The sequence below is a fragment of the Schistocerca gregaria genome, chromosome 8 (assembly GCF_023897955.1).
Source record: "Schistocerca gregaria isolate iqSchGreg1 chromosome 8, iqSchGreg1.2, whole genome shotgun sequence".
NCBI classification, from domain to species: Eukaryota; Metazoa; Arthropoda; class Insecta; order Orthoptera; family Acrididae; genus Schistocerca; species Schistocerca gregaria.
The window spans coordinates 125,002,798-125,026,609 of record NC_064927.1 but is presented as its reverse complement, the minus strand read 5'-3'; the positions used below and the strand labels follow the sequence as shown (position 1 = coordinate 125,026,609).

The 23,812-nt window shown below is 38.4% G+C and overlaps 1 protein-coding gene across 6 annotated transcripts in view; it reads left to right on the top strand.

The window, feature by feature from the left end:
• Window positions 1–23,812, top strand: part of LOC126284349 (uncharacterized) — a 104,254-nt gene that overhangs the window by 13,616 nt on the left and 66,826 nt on the right. For all 6 annotated transcript variants that reach the window (XM_049983206.1, XM_049983204.1, XM_049983208.1 and 3 more), the window contains exon 3: window positions 19,650–19,970. In XM_049983206.1, the coding sequence (XP_049839163.1) occupies window positions 19,650–19,970 (321 nt within the window). The remainder of the gene's footprint in view (window positions 1–19,649; window positions 19,971–23,812) is intronic.

The following is a 23,812-nucleotide window of genomic DNA, read 5'->3' as shown; positions in this document are numbered from 1 at the left end:
TGAATTTGGGTGGTGTGAAACAAATTGAAATTCATCAACAGTTGAAGGAGACATGTGGTGATGGAGTTAAGGATGTGTCGAAAGTGCGTTTGTGGGTGCGACTTTTTAATGTAGGCAGAACATCATGTGACAACAAAGCGAAACAACCTCGGGCTTGCACAAGCTGGTCTGATGACATGATCGAGAAAGTAGAGAGAATTGTTTTGGGGGATCACCGAATGATTGTTGAACAGATCGCCTCCAGAGTTGGCATTTCTGTGGGTTCTGTGCCCACAATCCTGCATGACGTCCTGAAAATGCGAAAAGTGTCATCCAGGTGGGTGCCACGAATGCTGACGGATGACCACATGGCTGCCCGTGTGGCATGTTGCCAAGCAATGTTGACGTGCAATGACAGCATGAATGGGACTTTCTCTTCGTCGGTTGTGGCAGTGGATGAGACGTGGAAGCCATTTTTCAATTCAGAAACAAAGCGCCAGTCAGCTCAATGGAAGCACACAGATTCACAGCCACCAAAAAAATTTTGGGTAACTTCCAGTGCTGAAAAAATGATGGTGTCCATGTTCTGGGACAGCGAGGGCGTAATCCTTACCCATTGCGTTCCAAAGGGCACTACAGTAACAGGTGCATCCTACGAAAATGTTTTGAAGAACAAATTCCTTCCTGCACTGCAACAAAAACGTCTGGAAAGAGCTGCGCATGTGCTGTTTCACCAAGACAACGCACCCGTACATCGAGCTAACATTACGTAACAGTTTCTTCGTGATAACAACTTTGAAGTGATTCCTCATGCTCCCTACTCACCTAACCTGGCTTCTAGTGACTTTTGGCTTTTTCACGCTCTCCGGGGCCGCACATTCACCAGCCGTGCTGCTATTGCCTCAGCGATTTTCCAGTGGTCAAAGTAGACTCCTAAAGAAGCCTTCGCCGCTGCCATGGAATCATGGCGTCAACGTTGTGAAAAATGTGTATGTCCGCAAGGCGATTACGTCGAGAAGTAACGCCAGTTTCATCGATTTCGGGTGAGTAGTTAATTAGAAAAAAATTGGAGGCCTTAAAACTTGAATGCACTTCGTATTAGCTCTCATGAAAGCACACATATGAACAGGCTGTTATCAAATGTAGTACTTGTTTGTAGTAATGAACGTGATGTTAAATTAAGCCAGCCAAAATGCAATTTCTTTCCATGCCAAAGGTTGTTGGTACCCCCGATGTTCGCCAAATCTACCAGTCGAAACTAGGGTGCAAAGGCTTAAGAAGTTAACAGACTTTACCTTACATGTCACCTTCGTCGTAGATATGTTACACGATTTTTATCCCTATGCTTTTTCTGTTTCATCATGTTGAACGCAAAACAATAAGGCCTTACAATAACGCAGGCTATTTCAAGCCAGCGATGCGAACAATATGGCTGCAGCATTAAACGTTCCCTCATTGTTATACTCGACTGCTTCGTTCAACGCGCAACGTCTCACGCGCACCTCCACCAGAATAGTATAGAATAATGATATTGTCGTTAGGCCATTAAGGCAATAAACAAAGTCATACATATAATACAATATAACTAATGTTGCAGTAAAACAATAGGTTTGTTATTACAGTGTAATAATACAATTGATGAAATCCTACAAAGTCATACTTATAACACAATATAATTCCTGTTGCAAAAGAGCAATACATTTGTTATTACAGTAGTATGCTAGCCGCATATATAACTTAAAGTCACTGTTGTATTATTTACACATTTACCTTCATTCAAGTATAAAAGTTGGGAATCTCTGTCTGTGTGCGTGTGGTTTTTATATATGCATAAAAATTCCAGGGGCAGCTTTACAGCTTTATGGCATGCAGTTTTACTGTATGGTTAAATGATGACATCCTCTTGGGTAAAATATTCCGGAGGTAAAATAGTCCCCCATTCGGATCTCTGGGCGGGGACTACTCAAGAGGATGTCATTATCAGGAGAAAGAAAACTGGCGTTCTATTGATCGGAGTGTGGAATGTCGGATCCCTTAATCGAGCAGGTAGGTTAGAAAATTTAAAAAGGAAAATGGATAGGTTAAAGTTAGATATAGTGGGAATTAGTGAAGTTCGGTGGCAGGAGGAACAAGACTTTTGGTCAGACGAATACAGAGTTATAAATACAAAATCAAATAGGGGTAATGCAGGAGTAGGTTTAATAGTGAATAAAAAAATAGGAGTGTGGGTAAACTACTACAAACAGCATAGTGAAAACATTATTGTGGCCAAGATAGACACGAAGCCCACGCCTACTACAGTAGTACAAGTTTATATGCCAACTAGCTCTGCAGATGATGAAGAAATTGAAGAAATGTATGATGAAACAAAAGAAATTATTCAGGTAGTGAAAGGAGACGAAAATTTAATAGTCATGCGTGACTGGAATTCGGTAGTAGGAAAAGGGAGAGAAGGAAACATAGTAGGTGAATATGGATTGGGGCTAAGAAATGAAAGAGGAAGCCACCTGATAGAATTTTGCACAGAGCACAACTTAAACATAGCTAACACTTGGTTCAAGAATCATAAAAGAAGGTTGTATACATGGAACAAGCCTGGAGATACTAAAAGATTTAAGAAAAATTATATAATGGTTAGACAGAGATTTAGGAACCAGGTTTTAAATTGTAAGACATTTCCAGGGGTAGATGTGGACCCTGACCACAATCTATAGATTATGAACTGTAGATTAAAACTGAAGAAACTGCAAAAAGGTGGGAATTTAAGGAAATGGGACCTGGATAAACTGACTAAACCAGAGGTTGTGCAGAGTTTCAGGGAGAGCATTAAGGGAACAATTGACAGGAATGGGGGAAAGAAATACAATAGAAGAAGAATAGGTAGCTTTGAGAGATGAAGTAGTGAAGGCAACAGAGGATCTAGTAGGTAAAAAGACGAGGGCTAGTAGAAATCCTTGGGTAACAGAAGAGATATTGAATTTAATTGATGAAAGGAGAAAATATAAAAATGCAGTAAATGAAGCAGGCAAAAAGGAATACAAACGTCTCAAAAGTGAGATCGACAGGAAGTGCAAAATGGCTAAGCGGGGATGGCTTGAGGACAAATGTAAGGATGTAGAGGCTTATCTCACTGGGGGTAAGATAGATGCTGCCTACAGGAAAATTAAAGAGACCTTTGGAGAAAAGAGAACCACTTGCATGAATATCAAGAGCTAAGATGGAAACCCAGTTCTAAGCAAAGAAGGGAAAGCAGAAAGGTGGAAGGAGTATATAGAGGGTCTATACAAGGGCAATGTACTTGAGGACAATATTATAGAAATGGAAGTGTATGTAGATGAAGATGAAATGGGAGATATGATACTGTGTGAAGAGTTTGACAGAGTACTGAAAGATCTGAGTCAAAACAAGGACCCGGGAGTAGACAACATTCCATTAGTTAATGGAAAATCTCATATAAAGATGTGAAACAATTACTAACAAAGAGATAGAGGGGCTGGCCAGTACTTACCTCAGCTCAGTACAGCCGATAGAAACACAAAGATATCTTTGGCTTCCCTCTGACAACCATGCCTCCATCCTTGCTACCTTCCCTGTTTTCCTTTCCCTGTTGCTTCATAACCTGGGTTGTGAGTAACTAAATCCACTTTCCCTTCTTCCCTTTCTTTCCCCTCTCTCCTCCCTGATGAAGGAACATTTATTCCGAAAGCTAGAAACTTAAATTTTCGGTTGTTTTTTGTGTTTCTATCGGCTGTACTGAGCTGAGGCAACATTCCATTAGAACTACTGAAGTCCTTGGGAGAGCCAGTCCTGACAAAACTCTACCATCTGGTAAGCAAGATTTATCAGACAGGCGAAATCTACGTTTCTAGAATTTGTAGACTTAGAGAAAGCTTTTGACAATGTGGACTGGAAAACTCTCTTTCAAATTCTGAAGTTGTACAGGGGTAAAATACAGGGAGTGAAAGGCTATTTACAATTCGTACAGAAACCAGCTGGCAGTTATAAGAGTCGAGGGGCATGAAAGGGAAGCAGTGGTTGGGTAGGGAGTGAGCCATCATTGTAGCCTATTCCCGACGTTATTCAATCTGTATATTGAGCAAGCAGTGAAGGAAACAAAAGAGAAATTCGGAGTAGGTATTAAAATCCATGGAGAAGAAATAAAAACTTTGAGGTTGTGCCAGATGCTAAGTTTGTTTTCTTTGCAGATGATACAAACGTTGCAATAAGTAGTATGTCAAGTACAAATTTAGAAATAGCTGCTAATCAAATTTCCACTGACATTAATAAGTGGTTTAAAGCTAATTCACTGTCATTAAGACCCATTATATGCAGTTCACAATCTGTAAGAGATTTCCTTCCAGCATGTGTATAACATATGAAGACAAGCAGATGGAAGATGTTCACAGTGTTAAATTTCTGGGAGTAAACTCGATAACAAATTCAGCTGGGAAGGGCATATCACAGAATTGCTTAAGCGCCTGAACAAGTCTCTATCTTCAGTGAGAATGGTGTCAGATATAGGAGTTATAAATATAAAAAAAACTCACATTCTTTCATTTTATTATATCATATGTGATCATATTCTGGGGCAACTCATCTAACCAAGCAAAAGTTTTTAGGGTGCAAATGTGTGTGATAAGAATGACTTGCGGTGTAAATTCACAAACATCATGTAGAAACCTGTTCAAGGAACTTTGTATGCTAACCATTGCTTCTCAGTATATTTATTCTTTAATGAAATTTGTTTCAAGTAATACATCTCTATTTCCAATACCAGGAATAAGAACAATCTACGTAAAGACCTAAAATCACTTACTTTGGTCCAAAAAGGGATCCAATATTCAGGAACAAACATTTTCAATAAATTACCAGCAACCATTAAAAACTTAGTTCCAGATAAAGCATGGTTTAAACAGAGTTTGAAAGATTTTTTGATAGGAAACTCCTTCTACTCCATAGATAAATTTCTTAACAGAGACTGTTAAGCCAGCTTAAATAAAAATATCTCTTAGCTTTCAGTTCTGACAGCAATTGGTCACAACAGTTGAGATTAGGTATTTTGTGTTTGATATATTTATTAAGATGCATAACAATGTTTCATTCTGACAGCGCCAGTATATATTAGCTTTTCCAGTTTACCGCATTGTATTCACCTATTTCAACAACCTCCTGACAAATGATCAGGGTAGTGAGTATTATATTCAAATGTTTTATGTTATACTTTTTGACATGTTCCACACCCACGAGAATAATCTCATTTTTTTGGGTCTATGGAACAAAACTAAATCTAATCTTACTTGAGGATGGTTGCAAGTGCGGTGCAACTATATGAAGATAAATCGAGCCAGTCCTTCCTGTTGGCATGTGAAGAGCTTCCTAAATGTAACCACCAAACGTCAGCAAAACTCTTTAATCATGCTATGAGTGTTTTATGGCCTAATGGCATAAAACACGAACAAGGTGGCCTAATGGCATAAAAATGAACAAGTTTTCTTGTTAGTTACTGATGCTGCTCCTTATATGGTTAGAGTTGCAGGTGTCCTGAATTTTTCATATGCTAAAATGGTCCATGTAATGTACTTGACACGGATAAATTACAAAAATGTGGATAGTTTAATATCAAGCTTGAAATAAATTTTTTGAAAGCAACGAGCAGGATCTGAAAATTTAGAGAGATGTATTCTGATGTTATTTTGTTACCTGAGCAATTACGGACACATTGGGGTACATGGGTAGAAGGGTTCAGTATTACTTTGAGCATTTCAGTGACATTAAAACAATTATTTTTCAATTTGAAGATGGCTCTGCTTGTATTTTGAATGCAAAATAACATTTTCAAAATAATTCTCTACAGAGTGATTTAGTGTAAGAGAAAGTGTGGCACATTGAGACACACAAATTAAAAGGGCAGTACATTTGCTGGTAACCCCTGTACAGTTTTGCTATCACCATTTATTTTTAGTATAATTACTGTAAATATGATGATTTATGGAATTAGATGTAAATTTTGCCTGGTTTTTGAAAAGTCTTTCAAAATATGAAATAGGTACAATGTCTCATCCTGCCCCACTGGTGGGGTACATTGAGACACTGTAAGGGGAAGGTTGAATGATATGGGGAAGAATGAGACACTTTACAATTAGATTACGAACATTGATTTTGTTCCTTTTTTTTAATTATTTGGGGGTAGTATTTTAAATTAAGTCATAAGATAAAATATCTCTGAAGGTTAAAAAAACACAAAACAGTTGCAATAGTGAAACTTTTTATTGTGAGTTAAAATATGAAATAGAACAGTAGTAGAATTAGAAAGAAAATGTTATGAACTACCTCTAAACATGGAAAGAAATCAGGGATTGATGGTATTTTGTTCTTCAATGTTCTTGAGGTTGAGATAACACCATAACTATATCACACATCTGGATATTAGAAATATCTTCAACTACAGGATAGAAGAAATTATTTTCAGTCTTCTGCGACTTTCTCTGACAACAGACTTCAAAGTCCCCATCATCACAGTTTTTCAAAACCTGCCCTATATAATGGACTACACTTTTCTTGCTGATAAACTTAACGAGAATATAATGTCTGATGTCAGGGTTTTGTGGAACTGTAACTTCATCTGCACTTAATTGAGCAATATCATCTTCCAAGTCCAATATTCCATCAATGTGGTAAATTTTGTCTTCCTGTTTCTTGAAGAGACTTGTCTGTACACTTTCAATCTGTAGGTCTACTTTTGTGGACTTCAAGAATTTTACTTCCTGTTTTTCTTCCAGAATTACCTTCTCTGGCATATTGTGATGATTTTGCTTCTCCCATTTTCTCTAGGTTTCCAAGTCCTGTTGTTTTTCTCTGCTTTTGAACAGCCACAGAACTGTTCAGGGCTGATGCAACTTGAAGATGGAAGAGAATGGATGTCTGTGTGATTTGAACTTTGTGGACTTTCCAGTAGTTGTGAAAAATCAGCCTTCCTTCTAGGATCACCTCTTTGTTGTGGTAGATCGCATTCAAGCACTGTCTGGTCACTGTTCTGTCCTTCAATTGTAGGATCCTGGTTTGTTTCTATGTGTTCATCTGGGGGATGGGGTTTGTCAGTGACCATACCTGGCAGAAACATATCATCTGTGTAAACAAGCCTGTCAACAGGAAAAACCCCAGTTTTCTTGAATGAATTGATTGTATCTTCTGGAGTCGTTGCATGTACATGGCCTATACCTACTTGAACTGCAATGTCATAGAAGGTGAATGACTGTCCTGGATGTTCACTCATCCATGTGCTTATAGCATTATAATAAGCCTAAAATGGCTTCATAATTTCAGTGTCCAGTGGCTGCATTCTATGGGTTGAATATAGAGGAACAGTGCACTCCATTAGCTTTTGCCAAATTAATGGCTTCAATGGACACAAATTAGCAGTGTAGAATATTTAATAAAGTGCTGCATGATGCATACAAAGGTAACTGAAGTCATCAAACATGAGGAATGAGCCAGTCCAAGTGTTCCTGTAGGTGCACCATAAAGCATAAACTCTTTAAAATAAACTTGTGGGAAAACCATTAGGGTGGCATGGTGTTGCCCACAGCATTGATCACAAGCAGTGTTGTTACTAAAGTCCTCTTTTCTCTGATGATAACTTTGGGCACTTGTTTCATTCCTTTCTGTGTTATTACCTTCTAAGGCTGCTGGGTGGTTTCAGTTTTTGTGTCATTCAGGTTGTAGACGCAAGATGGGTCACAGAGTTCTGTATGTTTCTTAAGTAATGTCTCTAAATTATCAAAAAACATATCCACATTGAAGCGATTGAAGGAACTGGCTCTTGCTGGACTGCAACCTTCAGCAGTTTGAAGGAACATTTGAGAAAGACGCTTGAGAAAACCATAGAGCCAATCTTTGGCAGCCATACAATGTTTGTTTCATGTTTCAGGACATTCTATTTCATTGATTTTTGCTGTCTCATACACTAACTTACATGTTTCTAAAGTTGTGAGACCATAGAACATATTTGCATTAGCTATTAAAAGTTTAACAAAGTCCTCTTCTTGTTCATCTGACAAAACTCTGTGAACATCACAGCAAGCTTTCATTTCTATAGCATTGCAGCATTGGCAGGATTAGTTCTTAATTTCTTTACATATCTGGCAAGAGTCTGAAACCTTAGATTCATGCTTTTAGCAGCACTCCTGATAGAATCTCCCTGTAGAACAAGTTTAACACCTTCCTTCATTTTATTGGCATCAAAGGTACCCTTAACCTTAGGCTTTTTTCATTCTCGCACCATTTTGAATCTTCAACAAACAATCTGAAAGCAAAAAGCATTTATTAAAATAACTATATCCATTTCTTTCCCACATAAAGTCAGTATTTACACTGTAAATGATGTCCCAACCTACCCCTCTGTGCTTTGTCTCAACATGCCCCATCGTAACCCCCACAGTAAAATCACAGTCTTAACCTCCATAAACAATTTTTAACTGATTTGAACAATTTCAATTATGTAAAAGTGCATACTCAATAACCTGCTGTAAATTACACAAAAACTAATTCCATAACAAATATATCAAATTACCTGAGTGTAAAAAAAATTATGTCACTAGTGAGAATTCAGTCCTTTCAGTATTTCTCAGATGCTATACAATTGTGCCAGTACAAATGAAGTTCTTTTGCATTCTTCATAGCAAAGGTATATAGCTCTGTCAGAATAGCCAACCTAAAGCACTAAATTTTATTGTAAATAATGTTCCTTCAAGGTGCCACATGTCTCAATGTGCCCCACTTTCCCCTAAATCTAAATCAATTATTGTTTTTTATTGTATCAGATTAAGTCACTGGAAAATCCTTTCAACATTATTAAAAGATAATGTAAAAATTATCAATGGCATAAAAATGAAAATTAGCGAAGCAGACAGACCTGTTGCTGAGTTCTCACAGAAGAAAAAAAACCATATAGCTTCATCTTTGCCATTGTACAGAAAACATTAACCATTGGCAAATCTCTTTCATGTGCCACAATTTCATGAACATATTCAGTGCACCACACTCTCACATTATAGCAATTAACTTTTCCAGATAAATAGAAGGTCGCTTCGTTGCTGAATATTAGCTTGGAAGTAGAATGTTCGTGTCAAGTGCTTCTTGTATTTTTTGGACTGCTTGCAAAACTTTCCCTCACCCTATTCATGGCTGCATCTACCACACTTGACCAGTCAACACTTTTCTGCTTACATAGACAAACAGTATCCCTAAATTGTTGATACCAATACACATTACTCTTGTCTACATATTCGTTTCCATAATCCCTTGTGATTGCACACTTCACTGCTGTATCAGATAAACATCTTGAATGTTCCAACACGCACATCTCTTTTCTGCTTTGTCACCATTTTTTCTAGGTGCTGCAGTTGTAATGCCAACTGGTGGGTATTCACATTTACATCTGTACTCTGCAAACCACTGTGAGGTACATGACAGATGGTATGTCCCATTGTCCCAGTTATTAGAGTTTTTTCCCTTTCCATTTACATATGGAGCACAGGGAGAATGATTATTTGAATGCCTCTGTGTGTGCCGTAGTTATTCTAGTCTTATCCTAATGCCCACTATGTGAGCAATGTATTGAAAGTTGTAGTATTTTACTATAATCATCATTTAAAGCCAGTTATTACAACTTATTAATAGACTTTCTTGGGATAGTTTATGTCTATTTTCAAGAGTCCGCCAGTTCACTCTCCCTTGATCCAAACAAACCTGTGACCAATCATGCTGCTCTTTTCTGTACACATTCAATATCCCCTGTTAGTCCTAATTGGTACAGATCCCACACACTTGAGCAATATTCTAGAATAGGTCATACAAGTGATTTGTAAGCAATCTCCCTTGTCAGCGGATTGCATTTCACCACTATTCTACCAATAAAGAAAAGTGTATCACCTGCTTTACCCACAACTGAGTGTATGTGATAATTTTATTTCATATCCCTACGAAGTGTTAAACCAGTATTTGTATGAGTTGGCTGATTCTAAACAGTAGCTGATATTATAGTCGTAGGATACTATGTTTTTCCATTTTGTGTAGTGCACGATTCTATATTTATGAATATTTAATCTTTTAACTGCTCTGGATGTGTTAACGTGTGCGCCTTTGTACCTGTCCCTGTGTGCTCTGAATGTGTTTACGTGCACCACCAGTCTTTCTACCTGGTACTCTGAATGTGTCTATGCCAAGTAGAAGGACTTGTGGCATGTGTAAACACGTTCAGAGCTCACTAGAACAGGTGCAAAGGTGAGTGTTTACACATCCAGAGCAGTTAAAGGATTAAAGCAAGTTGTCAGTCTTTGCACCACTTTGAAACCTTATCAACATCTGACTGAATATTTTTGCATATTTTTGCAGCTTCTTTCAGGCAGTACTTTATCATAGATACCTGCATGAGCTATAAAAAGTCTGAGGTCACCAAGGTAACTGATATACAACATGATCAGCAAGGATCCCAACATCCTCCCCTGGTGCACACGTGAAGTTAGCTTCTACATTTCACAATGACTCTCCATCCAAGATAACGTGCTGCATCCTTCCCATGAAAAAGTCATCAGTCCAGTGGGCACAACGTTAACTCAGTGAGTTTACAGTTCTATTCGTGCATCAGTGATATCTGTACATATAATACTTTGGAAAATATAAAACACATGATCATTTGAAGTAGCCCTGTGATTTTATAGTGTAAGCTGTCTGATGTGGTAAGTATATTTGCACTTGTAAAAACTTAATAATGAGAGATCATACTGTAAAAATACAGTCCAATAAATAATAATACATACATTCCATACTCTGCACCAGATGTCAGTTTTTACAAACCACCTAGTAGAGAGATCGCAAGAATCATTTGGCCAATAAAAGTCAGTGCAACTACTAAATTCATGTACTGATTTAATAGTTTTTCTCTTGAGTTACCTTTGTAATCAGTTGATGAGTCAAAGTTTACTTGCTGAAATACTGAAGTAAATGCTAGAAACACCATTTATTAAAGTAGAGATAAGTAACTGTTAATTATCGATCCATCTTCCTATTATTCAGTGTTCAGCAAGCATTGTGGGAAAGTGCCATAACTTACAACAGATTACTGAACCATGGTCACAAATGTGATCATTGGTATGATAATAAATAAATAAATAAATTTTTCTGAGAATAACTTTTTAACAATGCTGTAGCTCAGTTTTGTTTCCATGAATGACTCTCTACTGAGAAAGCAGTATCTGATCTCACTAAATTTGTTCTGGTAGAATTAAACAAGACTATACCCTGTTGGAATTGCCTTTGATCTTGCCAAGGACTTTGTGAAGATGATAAAATTTTGCTAAGGAAGCTGGAATGTTATGGCAATAAAGGCATTCCTTTTGCATGAATGAAGAGGTATCTCAGCAACAGGAAATATAGCACCACTTTGTCAAATGATACAATAGGAAAACGTTCACATTCAGAATGAAGAAACAGGAAATAGTGCATGCAAGGTTTAGCTCTTGGCCTGCTCCTATTTTTGACCTACACAAGTGATTTTTACCTGGGGTGTTCAAGGACTCTTCAAAAATTGTAACATTTGCTGGTGACATAAGTATATTGATGAACAGCCCAAACATGACCACACCAGGCACAGCCAGGAGAATAATAAAGTAGGCTCACACTTGATGTACAGCTAACAGATTAACACTTATGTGTAAGAGAAATAGAGATCAATGGGCCCGAACTGTGTAAGGCTCCATGTGTGAAGCTCCTATGCATCCAGATTGGTAACAAACTCAGGTAGCACTATACTTGCGCAAGTACAGCAAAACCATCAGATCTGCCTACGTTGCACTAATAAATCTCTCTCATTATGTTGACCTGCTGGAAGGATTGATAGAATATTTTGTGTACTTTTACTATGATGTAATATTCTGGATCACTGCAGCTAAGATAAAAAAATTATTTATTCTACAAAAGTGTGCAATATGATTAGTGTATAAAGCTGATAATTGAACTTCCTGCAAAAAAATCCTCTGCAGGGACTTACGGGTTCTTAGACTTATATGCCACTATGTATACTCCTCAATGGCATTCGTGGTTAATACAGTGATAAACAATGTAGGCAGAGATAGATTGCTACTTAAAGTAAAGCTAACATGTTAAATTAAAGACAGACTTTATTAAAAGACACTTATACATAAGCTTATGGCCACAGCCTTCATCAGAAAAAGAGCAATGCGCCCCATTCATTCACTCAAGTGAACACACCTCATGCACACATGACCACCAACTCTGGCAGCTTGGGCCAGAATGTAGCTATTATGTGGGATCGAAGCAGCATTTTGGAGGGGGTAGGGAAGGGGACTGTCTGGTAGAGTTATGACATTCGCCTGCTTTATTTCACCGTTGATTGCCCTCGGTGTTGAAGTACGGCATTGCTATACTGGATGAGAATGGGGGTTGAAAGTTTCACACTGACTACTTTAAATGATGTAGCCAACAGGTGCACAGTTGTGTTCCACAGTCCTTACTTTCACTGTTCACAACCCCCCCCCCCCCCATATACACAGTTATATGACCAGTTCATTATTGGCAAATTTTGATAAGCCTCATTAATAGTTTTCAGTCATATGTCAGTATACTGCTATGACAGTTTACTGTTGAATATCTATGAGCAGTAAAAACTGAACCACATAGTTCACAGTTCTTGCCTAATAATACAGCATGTATTGAACAGACACTGTCATTGTTTTAACACACAGCTATTTGTAATATACTTATTTCACAGTTAATTTGATGCATTGTTGTTGATCTAACCAATGTGTGTTTGTCGGCTGAAATTCAGCTGTTGACTGACTGTCACGGGACCAGAAATTGGGCTCTTATATATGATCACAATAATAGGCACTGAAACTACATATTGTTCAATGTTTAATTTATAGAAATTACAAATGAAACTTAGCTTATTCAGTTAACTGCATATGTAGAAAAAATCCGTCTTTTTAACAGTTTCTTCTACTACAAGGGTCAAGCTAAATTATTTGTTTAAATGATGAAATTAACAGATATAGTTTTACACACAATGCTTTTGATGAAACTGGTAATCACTTTGGAATTAATTAAGCACTGGCTTTGCTAACATGTTTTTGAGTAGAGCGAAATAAATACTTAAGAATCTTAGTAAATCTTTTTCCCAATGTTTATAATTAGTACAGAATTTATATTTGTTTATAAGTCAACAATAGAATTTAAGTTACAAAACAGCCACTGACTTCACCCTATAATAAAACTAAGCACAGAATTAGATCTGGTGTTATATTCTTTAAAAATGAGGGCTTACTTTTCTCTTTTATGCAAAAGCAGATTATACTAATGTATGTTAATGGTAATTAGTCAGACATGAAAAAATGAATTTTAAGGATGCAGATGGGAAAAAAAGAGGGGAAATAAAAATATCCCAGTTTGCTTCATAATAGTATGTGCAGGGACTAGAATGCCAACAGGCACAGCATTAGGAGCTTGTGGGGCAGGGAGGTGGGGAAAATGGTGAGAAAAAGATGGGGAGCAGCGAAAGATTGGTTGCTGCATTGACAGAGGGTGGCAAACAAAGAGGGTGGAAGACAAGAATGGGGAGGAGGTGATGGGACAGAGGAGGTGAAAACTGTTGAATGGAGGGCGTGGGAATAGTATATTACCTTAGGTTGAGGCCAGGATAATAACAGGATTGGAAAATTTCTTGTAAGGCTAAAGACCATCCCCTCTGTTCAGAAAAGCTTGTGGTGGCAAGGAGGATTCAGATGGCTCGGCTAGTGAAGCAGCCATTGAACTCAAGCATGTTATGTTCAGCTATATGTTGTACCAAAGGGTGGCCTGCTTATCTCTTGGCCACAGTTTGGTAGTGGCCGTTCATCCTGGTGGACAGTTGGTTAGCAGTCATATGAATATGAGAAGCTGTGCTATGATTGCAGCAGAGTTGGTGGAAGATATGGCTGCTTTCATAGGTGGCCCAACTGCTGAAGGGAAGGATAAACCTCTGACAAGACTGGAATGGGAAGTGCTGGGTGGGTGGATTGGGTAGGTCTTGCATCTGGATCTTCCACAGGGATATGATTCTTGTGGAAGGGGTTGGGATTGGGAGTAGCATAGGGATTGACTAGGATGTTGTGGAGGTCTCCTACAAACAGGTTGGCATCGGAGGATGCCAAGCGGGTGCCCATGGCTGTACCACATATTTTTTTCCATTATTTAATAATAATGATGAATTTAGGATTAATGCTGCAATTCATAACCCTAATACTAGAAATAAAAATTTCCATATGGACTATGCATTCCTGCGTTCTCTGATGCAGAACTGTTAACTGGTTGCTGGTACCAATCAGGCAGGAAACTGGAAATCTTTGCTCCTCCTACAATATATCAGTATGTTTCAACACAGAGATGTAAATTTTACAAAATTTTAATATGTATTGACTTGACCATTATGTAGACGGCTGACAGAAGTCTCCGTAAAGTGAACAGTTTGTTTGAAGTTTTAGCTAAAACAGCAACAGAGGAGTATAAAACCAGCAGCAGTGTCTTTTCTTCACCATAACTGTTTTCCCTCTAATTTACACACATCAAGTAATCTAAAAATAACTCACATACTTGTCAGACTGAGTTGATTAGTACTGTTCACAATTTGTTGTTAGGGCAGCTCGTAGTCTTGTGTTCCCGCTTCCCGCACATGGGGTCCCAGGTTTGGTTCCCGGTGGGGTCAAGGATTTTTCCTGTCTCAAAATGACTGGGTGTTGTGTTGTCTTCATCATCATCATTCATCCCCATTATGGTCGGAGGAAGGTGATGGCAAACCACCTCCCCTAGGACCTTGCCTAGTACGGCGGTGCGGGTCTCCTGCATTGTTCACTACTTTCCTTGGAGTATGGGACCTCATCATCATCATCCTTTGATTTGTTCATCATCAAAGGCTCTTCTTCACGATGGTTTACAGAATGTAATATGTGCATGGGTGAATCAATTGTAACACCTAATGAATAAGTAAAAAGTAATTGATGAATTTAAGTGAAGATGATGAATTACTATTTCATTTACTTTTCATTCAGCTTCTTTGCAAAGCTGTTTTGAATGAATGCATATTACTATTATCAAGAAAGATAGACATGAAATCAATTTCATCTGTTTAGGTATGTCAAGTGCAGACTTGGTGTCCTATGAAGCCATGTGTTGTTTTTGTTGTTGTTGTTGGTGGTGATGGTAGTGGTGGTCTTCAGTCCAAAACCTGGTTAGATGCAGCTCTTCCCACTAGTTTATCTTGTGCAAGACTCTTAATTTGTGAATAACTACTGCAACCTACATCCATTTAAACATGCTTACTTTTCCCGTATCTTTGTCTCCTCCCACCATTCCCCTCCTCCCCCAAAACTTTCATCTAATACTACACTCATGACCCCTTGGAGTCTCAAAATGTGTTTTCTCAACTGATTCCTTCTTTTAGTGCAGTTATGCCAGAACTTTCTTTTCTCCACAATTCTGTTCAGCACCTCCTCAATGCTAATATGATCTACTCATCTAACATTCAGCTTTCTTCTGTAGCACACAATTCAAAGGCTTCCATTCTCTTCTTGCTTGAACTGCTTATTGTCTGTGTTCTGTATTAGGCTACACCCCAAACAAATGTCTTCAAAACAGACTCCCAACCCTGAAATATGTATTCAGTGTTAACAAATGACCCTTCTTCGGAAACACTTTTCTTGTTGTTGACAGTCTACATTTTATATCCTCTCTACTTTAGTCATCATCAGTTATTTTACTGACCAAAAAGCAAAACTCATATACTACTTTTACTGTCTCATTTCCTGATTTAATTTGCTCGTTTTGACGGATTTAATTAGACTGTATTCTAATACCCTTTATTTGCTTTGTTGATATTCAACTTACATCCTGCTTTCAAGATATTGTGCATTGGGTTCGACTGCTCTTCCAAGTTCTTTGCTGTTTCTGACAGGATTACAATGTCATTGGCAAACCTCAGTTATTATTTCTCCTCCCTGAACTTCACTTCCTTCTTCAAATTTGTCTTTAGTTTCCATTACTGCCTGCTCAATATACGGATTGAATAACATCAGGGATAGATTACAACCCTGTTTCACTCCCTTCTCAATAACTGTATCTTTTTCATGCCCTTTGACTATTATGTCTGCTGTCTGGGTTCTGTACAAGTTGTAAATAGCCTTTCCCCCCTATATTTTATCCCTGCTACCTTTAGAATTTCAAAGAGTGTACTTCAGTCAACATTGTCAAAAATTTTTTTTCTGACTCTACAGATGCTGCAAAAATAGGTTTAGTTTTCTTTAAGTTACCTCTTAAGATAAGTCATAGGGTCATTATTGCCTCACATGTTCCATCACTTGTTCAGAATTCTTCATAAGCATGGCTTTTACCAGTTTTTCCATTCTTCTGTAAATAATTTGTGTCAATATTTTGCAACCACAGCTTATTAAATATTCACACCTGCCAGCACCTGATTTTTTTTGGAATTGGGATTATTTCATTCGTTTAAGTCTGAGGGTGTTTCCTTGTATGCCATAGACGAATCAAAATGCACTTTTTCTAAAGGAGTCATCAGTACTCTTCCATTGAATGAAACGTCAATAGAGTGTTTAATTTGGTGCTAAGACCATAGGAATTCAATAAACTGCTGGTAGATTTCCACATGAAGTGCCTAGTATGCAGGATCAACAGAGGGGGTCACTATCACAAAGCACTGAAATGGGTTTCCATGAAAAATAATAGTAGTAGTAGTAGCTTTATTCATACGTAGATCTCTTTTTACAAGGATATCTCAATTAAACAGTTTTGTGATAAAAGTCTAAACTGAGTTTTACAAAATAAACACCTGTGACTGAGTGACAATGTCATCTGGACACCATCAAAAAACATTAGCACAGTGCAAATAGTGTCACAGTTTTGCAGCATGGATCGGTGATGACTGGAATAGAGTGAATACCTACCTCATGACCAACAACTGGTAGGAATACTGAAAATGATCAAAGCATTTACCACATCACAGAAGGCCAGTCCAGGTACTGAGTGACATGATGTCTATCAGTGTCATCATTTGATGTTCATATTCTTGTTGAGATTCTGGAAGCAGGAATACATGCTGTTGCAACTGACCCCCCTCCCCTTATTTTTACCATTTCTGCACAAATGCATGTGACCACTTCCTTGGAAAACTGTCCTCATAACTTTTTAACTGATATTACCATTTCTGCACAAAAGTATGTAGCTTATCACTTCGGAAAACTGCTCTTATAACCACATTAACTTCACTTCACTAATAATGTTTGACTTCAAAGTCATGAGTTAGAATTCATTAATTCACTCATACATATTTGGGAGATGGTAAGGAAGACTTAAAAGACTTATCAAAAGGAATCTACAGCATACTTAACAAGAATATGATTTAAGATTAAACAGAGCAATGGCATATGTGATGAAGAATAATAGTAAGAGAACAATAACTTGCTTAAGATCAAAATCAAGAACAGCACAACAGTAGAAGAAATGAAAGATTTAAACTGTCTAAGAGCAGGTCTGCCTCCCTAGCTGAATGGTCAGTGAGGCATACTGATGTGTGAAGTGAGGGATTTTTCCTTGGTGGTAGTACTCAAGTGGGGTGATCTCGACCTCATGATGCCAACTGAATCACTACTTAACTGAGTAGTAGCATCTCCAGGTCATGAAAACTGGTGTACAGGCATGTTTTGGCATTCTTAACCCACTGATCCACATGGTGATTGATACATATCTATGTTAATAAACAGCTAACACAGTTCGTGGTTCATAGAACATAGTCCCAGTTGCAGGTTGTCTATCTAACAGCTTCCAGAGGCAACAGAAATTTGATTTTCAACATTTCTTATAGTTATTGACTGAATTTAAAAATTTAAAATGCTTTCATAATCCACTCATGAATAAGTATAATCTTATCTTAAAGGTTTAACACAGTAAAACATGTATCACAATTAGAAGCTGTATATGTTTCTTGAGGCAGCATGACTCAGTGCCTGCAAATTCATTTGGTGTTTGAAACTGAGAGCACTTAGCAACTTCCAGCAAACTTAACACATAATTTTAAGCCTTTATGAAACTTTAATAAACAGACAGGCACTACAAAAAGACACTAAACAAATAAGTTTCTGGCAGAAAGGCCTTCTCCTGAAGCAGATAACACACACACATGTACACACATTCACACAAACACAACTCATACACACACGACTACTGTCTCTGGCTGCTGAGGCAATGAGTTACTCTGATTGTATATTTGTGTGTAACAATCATATGGGATATCAAGTGAAATTTGTGACTGGATTAAGAACTTTTTGGTTAGTAGGACACAACATGTTATCTTGGATGGAGAGTCATTGTCAGATGTAGAATAATTGTAGGTGTACCCCATGGAAGTGTGTTGTATATTAATGACCTTGAAGACAATATTAATAGTAAAATCAGTCTTTTTGCAGATGATGTAAGTATCTGTAATGATGTAGTATCTGAGAGAAGCTGCATAAATATTCAGTTAGGTCTTTATGAGATTTCAATAACTTGCTCTAAATGTTCAGAAATGTAAAATTGTGCACTTCACAAAAAAAAAAAAAAGTATTCAATGACTGTAAAATCAATGACTCACTGTTGGAATCAGCCAACACACACAAACACCTGGATGTAACACTTTCTAGGAATATGAAATGGAATGATAACATAGGTTCAGTTGTGGGTAAAGCACACACAGAGTCATTCGAACAATCATTCTTCCCGCACTTCATAAGTGAATGGAACAGGAGAAAACCCTAGTAAGTGGTACAATGGGACATACCCTCTGCCATGCACCTCATGGTGGTTTGTAGAGTATAGATGTAGATGTTATCTGCCTCAGAAGAAGGCATTTTGGCTAAAAACTTACTTGTTTAGAAGTCTTTTTGTTGTTCCTGTCTGCGATTCAACATTTCCACTATATGGTGAGTAGCAAATCTACCTTTTTGAAACTTTCACTCATAAACATTTCCCCCCGCCCCACCTCCCTACACCCTTACCCCCCCAAACCACCTACCCACCCCCCTACCCCCCACAAAGTGAGAAAGAAAAACGTTTATTGCTTACTACATTTTTGATGTTTATGCTACTAACTCTGTTTGCAACAAATTTTGCAGACTACCCACATATACCATTGAATATACCTGAAGAATTACATCATAGTTTGGCATACAGTTCAGGAGAAGTTATGTCGTAAACATTGAGGTGCATGAGAAACTAGCCTTTGCTTGAAATGGAGAGTGAATTACCCAGACTTTAAACATAATTTCAAACCTTCAATTCTTCATGGAATCGGCCTTTTACTGGTAAATTATACATGACATTTATGGATTTAATACCGTTTCTCAGAAGAAACTGGTCAAATTGCATCTGTGAGAATATGCCCCACAGTCATCTCACTGAACGGCTCTGCATTGTAGTCAATTAGTGCCTTTCTATATAACTGTTTAGTGGTATAAATCTGGAAGACATGCAAAGGCTGAACTGATGGCAGCACTTATCTTGTTGGGTGCAGAAGAGAGGCTGCAGCTGCAACAGCAAGACAGGCAGGAGGTGACGCGGGTGGCTGTCTGCAGGAGCCGACGCCGCCACCTTCGCCGCCCCCGTGCTGCCCTCCGTCTTCGTGCTGCCCCTCGCCTCCGCCTCCACCTCCACCTCCGTGCCGCCCTCCTGCCTGTGACATCCTGCCATCGCGCCCAGCACCTGCTGTCGGTGCGGGCGGCGAGTGCTACTGCTGTGATGCCAGCACTGCAGATTCCGAGCTTCCACAAAACCTGTATGAAGAGATTGGCGCTGAGATCAATGGACACACACTCACCATCAGGGTAAAGAAGGATAAGAAGAATCAGTTTGAAGATGATGATGATTATGGCGAGGACATGTGTTGCCCATCAAAGGTAGGCTATAATATATCATGTATTAGCAGGTAAGGTTCCTCATGTCAGCTGTCAGTGAAGTGAGCCCACCTAGTGGTTGACAGGTCTGATGGTAAACTGCCATGATAGTTTCACTATGAATCCAAATGTGTGTGTGAATGGTGTCAGTCATTCTGACACACTGTACCACATCATGCAAGTGATTGCAATAGCATGAATTAAATATGCTTTCTTGCATTCCAATTGCCATCTCCACTGACACCAACAGATGGTGTTGACCAAATATTGGCATGAACCTGTTCATCCTACAAACTTGCCAATGCCTGGATGATTACAACAAGGGTCTGGAGTGTGTTCTACTGTTCACCTCATGCCTTACTAGTGATATATAGTTCCAGTTAGGTTGTTTCCCAGTTTACCTGGACATCTTCGATGTGTGGAGATCTTGCATGTTGCAGGATATGAAATAGTGTTATCACCTCTACTTGATGCGAAGAAATAAGAAAAGTTCTTATTGCTTGTGATAAGTTTGCCCTTATGTGGGTCCCACAGAACATATTCGTAGTTTAATTCACGTAATGATACATATGCTGGTAATTACAATACTGAAATTATAAGACTACTAACCTACAAGCAGGTTACAAAATTCCAGAGACTTTAACAAACAGGTTATACCTGGCTCATTAACTTCCATTAAATATTTTATTTGCTGCTACATTGGTCATAAAAACTAATCTTTCACTGTTACAGAAAGCATATTTAATCTGTCCTGCTGCACCATGTGGTGCACATTACATTCTTTCACTTGAATGGTTCTGCATATTCCTGACATATTGTTGGTATGAGTAGTGAAATTATTTACTTCATTGCTTTATTTATTTGCTTTATTCAATAGTCTTGATTTTTTTACTTTGTGCACTGGCAGCCATTATGATACGACCATTAGGCCATGCCCTGGCAAGCTCCTCAAATACGTGTGTCTGAATATAATGCATAACTTCTTGGGAAGTGAGCATAATGACAGTATGCTAGGGGTGTCCTGATAATGATGGTATTGAAACCTGTTGCCAGTACACAAAATTAAGAAAAAAATTGCAACTTTTTGTTTTTTGTTGTATTTCTGTTTTCTGACCCCACCCTTCTCCACCCCCTCTTTGAAAAAAATCAGTCTTTTGACTGATTTGATGTGGCCCACCACAAATTCCTGTACTGTGCTAACCTCTTCATCTCAGAGTAGAGCTTGCATCCTGCACCAATTATTTGTTGTGTATATTCCAATCTTTGTGTCCCTCTACCATTTAGTACCATGGAAATCATCCCCTAATGTCTTTAATATGTGTCCTATCACCCTATGGCGCCATCTTGTCACTGTTTTTCATAAGTTCCTTTTGTTGCCACTTCTGTAGAGAACCTTCTCATTCCATATCTTCCACATCTTAACAGTCCACCTAATTTTCTATACTCACCAGACTGTTCATTCCATTCAACAGACCCTGTAATTCTTCTTCACCTTACCTAAGGATAGCAATGTCATCATTGAATCTTATCATTGATATCTTTTCACACTAAATTTTAATCCCATTCTTGAACCTTTCATTCATTCCATTATTGTTTCTGCAGCATCCCTTTTCAATTTGAACAATTCCTTCTTGGCCTTCCGGTCTTACTTACCCTCTTGTGTCTTGTATATAATGTATATCACCCATCATCACCCATAGGCTACTCCTATTAACTTGGGGTTATTCAACGTGAAGTGTCCTAAGGCTCCCAGATCCATCATCTTCAATTTTGATGAATTTTGTACAGTATGTACCTGAGGGCTCTACATGAACTGAAGCAAAGTTCAGGCTCACCTGTAGCCACTTTTGTGAAGATCACTTTTGCCAAGACTGAAAAGTCGCGAAGAAATCTTCAAGTTTTGCATTCCTCTGTTCCTAATATAAAAGAGCTAGAGTCTTGCTTCTGTGTATAGTGGTATAAATTTTCATGATATACACACAAATGAGGGAAGAAGAGTTCAGAAAGCAATGAATTTGACATAATCTCAGTTCAAAGTGGGCAACAAATCATGACGCGAGAAATTTGTCCCACACTTTAACAAGGCATAAGTAGTGGAGCAACTGTGCTGTGGATCTGGTCTTTTGCCAAACTACAGTCTGTCTTGGTGTTTAGTTTGTCACAAATTTGGGCCTGGCTTGTGTGTTTAATTAGTGCACTGCCATCCTGTAAATTTGATAAAAGAACATAAATGTATCAAAATATACCCACGTTCAAAGTCATGTGTCTCAAAATGGACACCTACCACATTACATTCATTAACACCATCCAACACAGCACATTTCATTCTATTAGAAAAACTTATTTTATTGGGTAATGTGTAAAAATTGCGCCTAAACCATTGAATTTTTTTGTGATTCGAGAAAAATCCTTCCATTGGTCCATGGTGACTGGTAGCCCCATCGCCAAGGGGCCATGTCCGATCGCGATGTAAGGTCAACCATGGGTGGGTTTCTTTACTGCAGGTTCCCAAGCAGGTTGCCAAGCCAGAACATGAGTATCTAACAGGTTCCCAAGCCTGAGTGTGGGTATCCAGCAGGTTCCCAAGCCTGAATGTTGGTATCCAACAGGTTCCCAAGCCTGAATGTTGGTGTCCAACAGGTTCCCAAGCCTTGTTTGGGTCTCTTTGTGGTTCCCAAGCCATAATGCAGAATTCTTCAGTTGTTAAATGCTCTAAGTTTGTTGATGAGGTCCAAAACTACTGCTTCCAGCAAACTGTATTGCCATCCCATTATTGAAGCAGCTGGAACTGGTATGACTGCAATTATCTGTTGTTCTGTAATCCAGCATATGTCTCTTCCAGCTGTCCAGTGAAATGATTGAGCAGCTGCATGGGGATCATGAAGTTAATCAAGGCATCTTTTTTCTTCACATGAAAGTTCACAGATATTCCCTGTCCACCATTTCCCATCATAAATGCAAGCGACATATTGGCCAAGCTGTAGTTCAGTAATGGCAACATGTTTAGTAGCAACTTTAGCATATCGGTTAACGTTTGCTATGAAGGACTCTTAATTTGAGGAAGAAATTTCTGAGGATGTACGTCTGGAGTACAGTATTCTATGGTAGTGAAACATGGACTGTGTGAAAACTGGAACAGAAGAGAACTGAAGCATTTGAGATGTGGTGCTATAGACGAATGTTGAAAATTAGGTGGACTGATAAGGTAAGGAATGAGGAGGTTCTACGCAGAATCGGAGAGGAAAGGAATATGTGGAAAACACTGGTAAGGAGAAGGGACAGGATGATAGGACATCTGCTAAGACATGAGGGAATGACTTCCATGGTACTAGAGGGAGCTGTAGAGGGCAAAAACTGTAGAGGAAGACAGAGATTGGAATACGTCAAGCAAATAATTGAGGATGTAGGTTGCAAGTGCTACTCTGAGATGAAGAGGTTAGCACAGGAGAGGAATTTGTGGCGGGCCACATCAAAACAGTCAGTATACTGATGACAAAAAAAAAAAAAAAAGGACAATGTATCATTTGAGAGTCTATGAATCTGAAGTCACTTTTCATCAATTGGCACAAAATGGTGATGGTCTCTTATACTAGACACTGTACATCCATCCTCAAAATGTTTTTCTTGATCAATTTTTGCACCTTCGACAATTTCTTTTTTAATATAGATAAATTCAATGCCATGCACATTCTTGTGCCAATATTCAAACAGATCAGTTGGTGTTAAGATTTGGTTGTCAGTTGGGTGCTGAAGGCTACCTCTTGCTGTTAAATGCTTAACCGTGCCCACAATTCTGTCACATGGTGATTTCCTATGGCTTGTTCCAAAAAATTTCCATTCTGCAG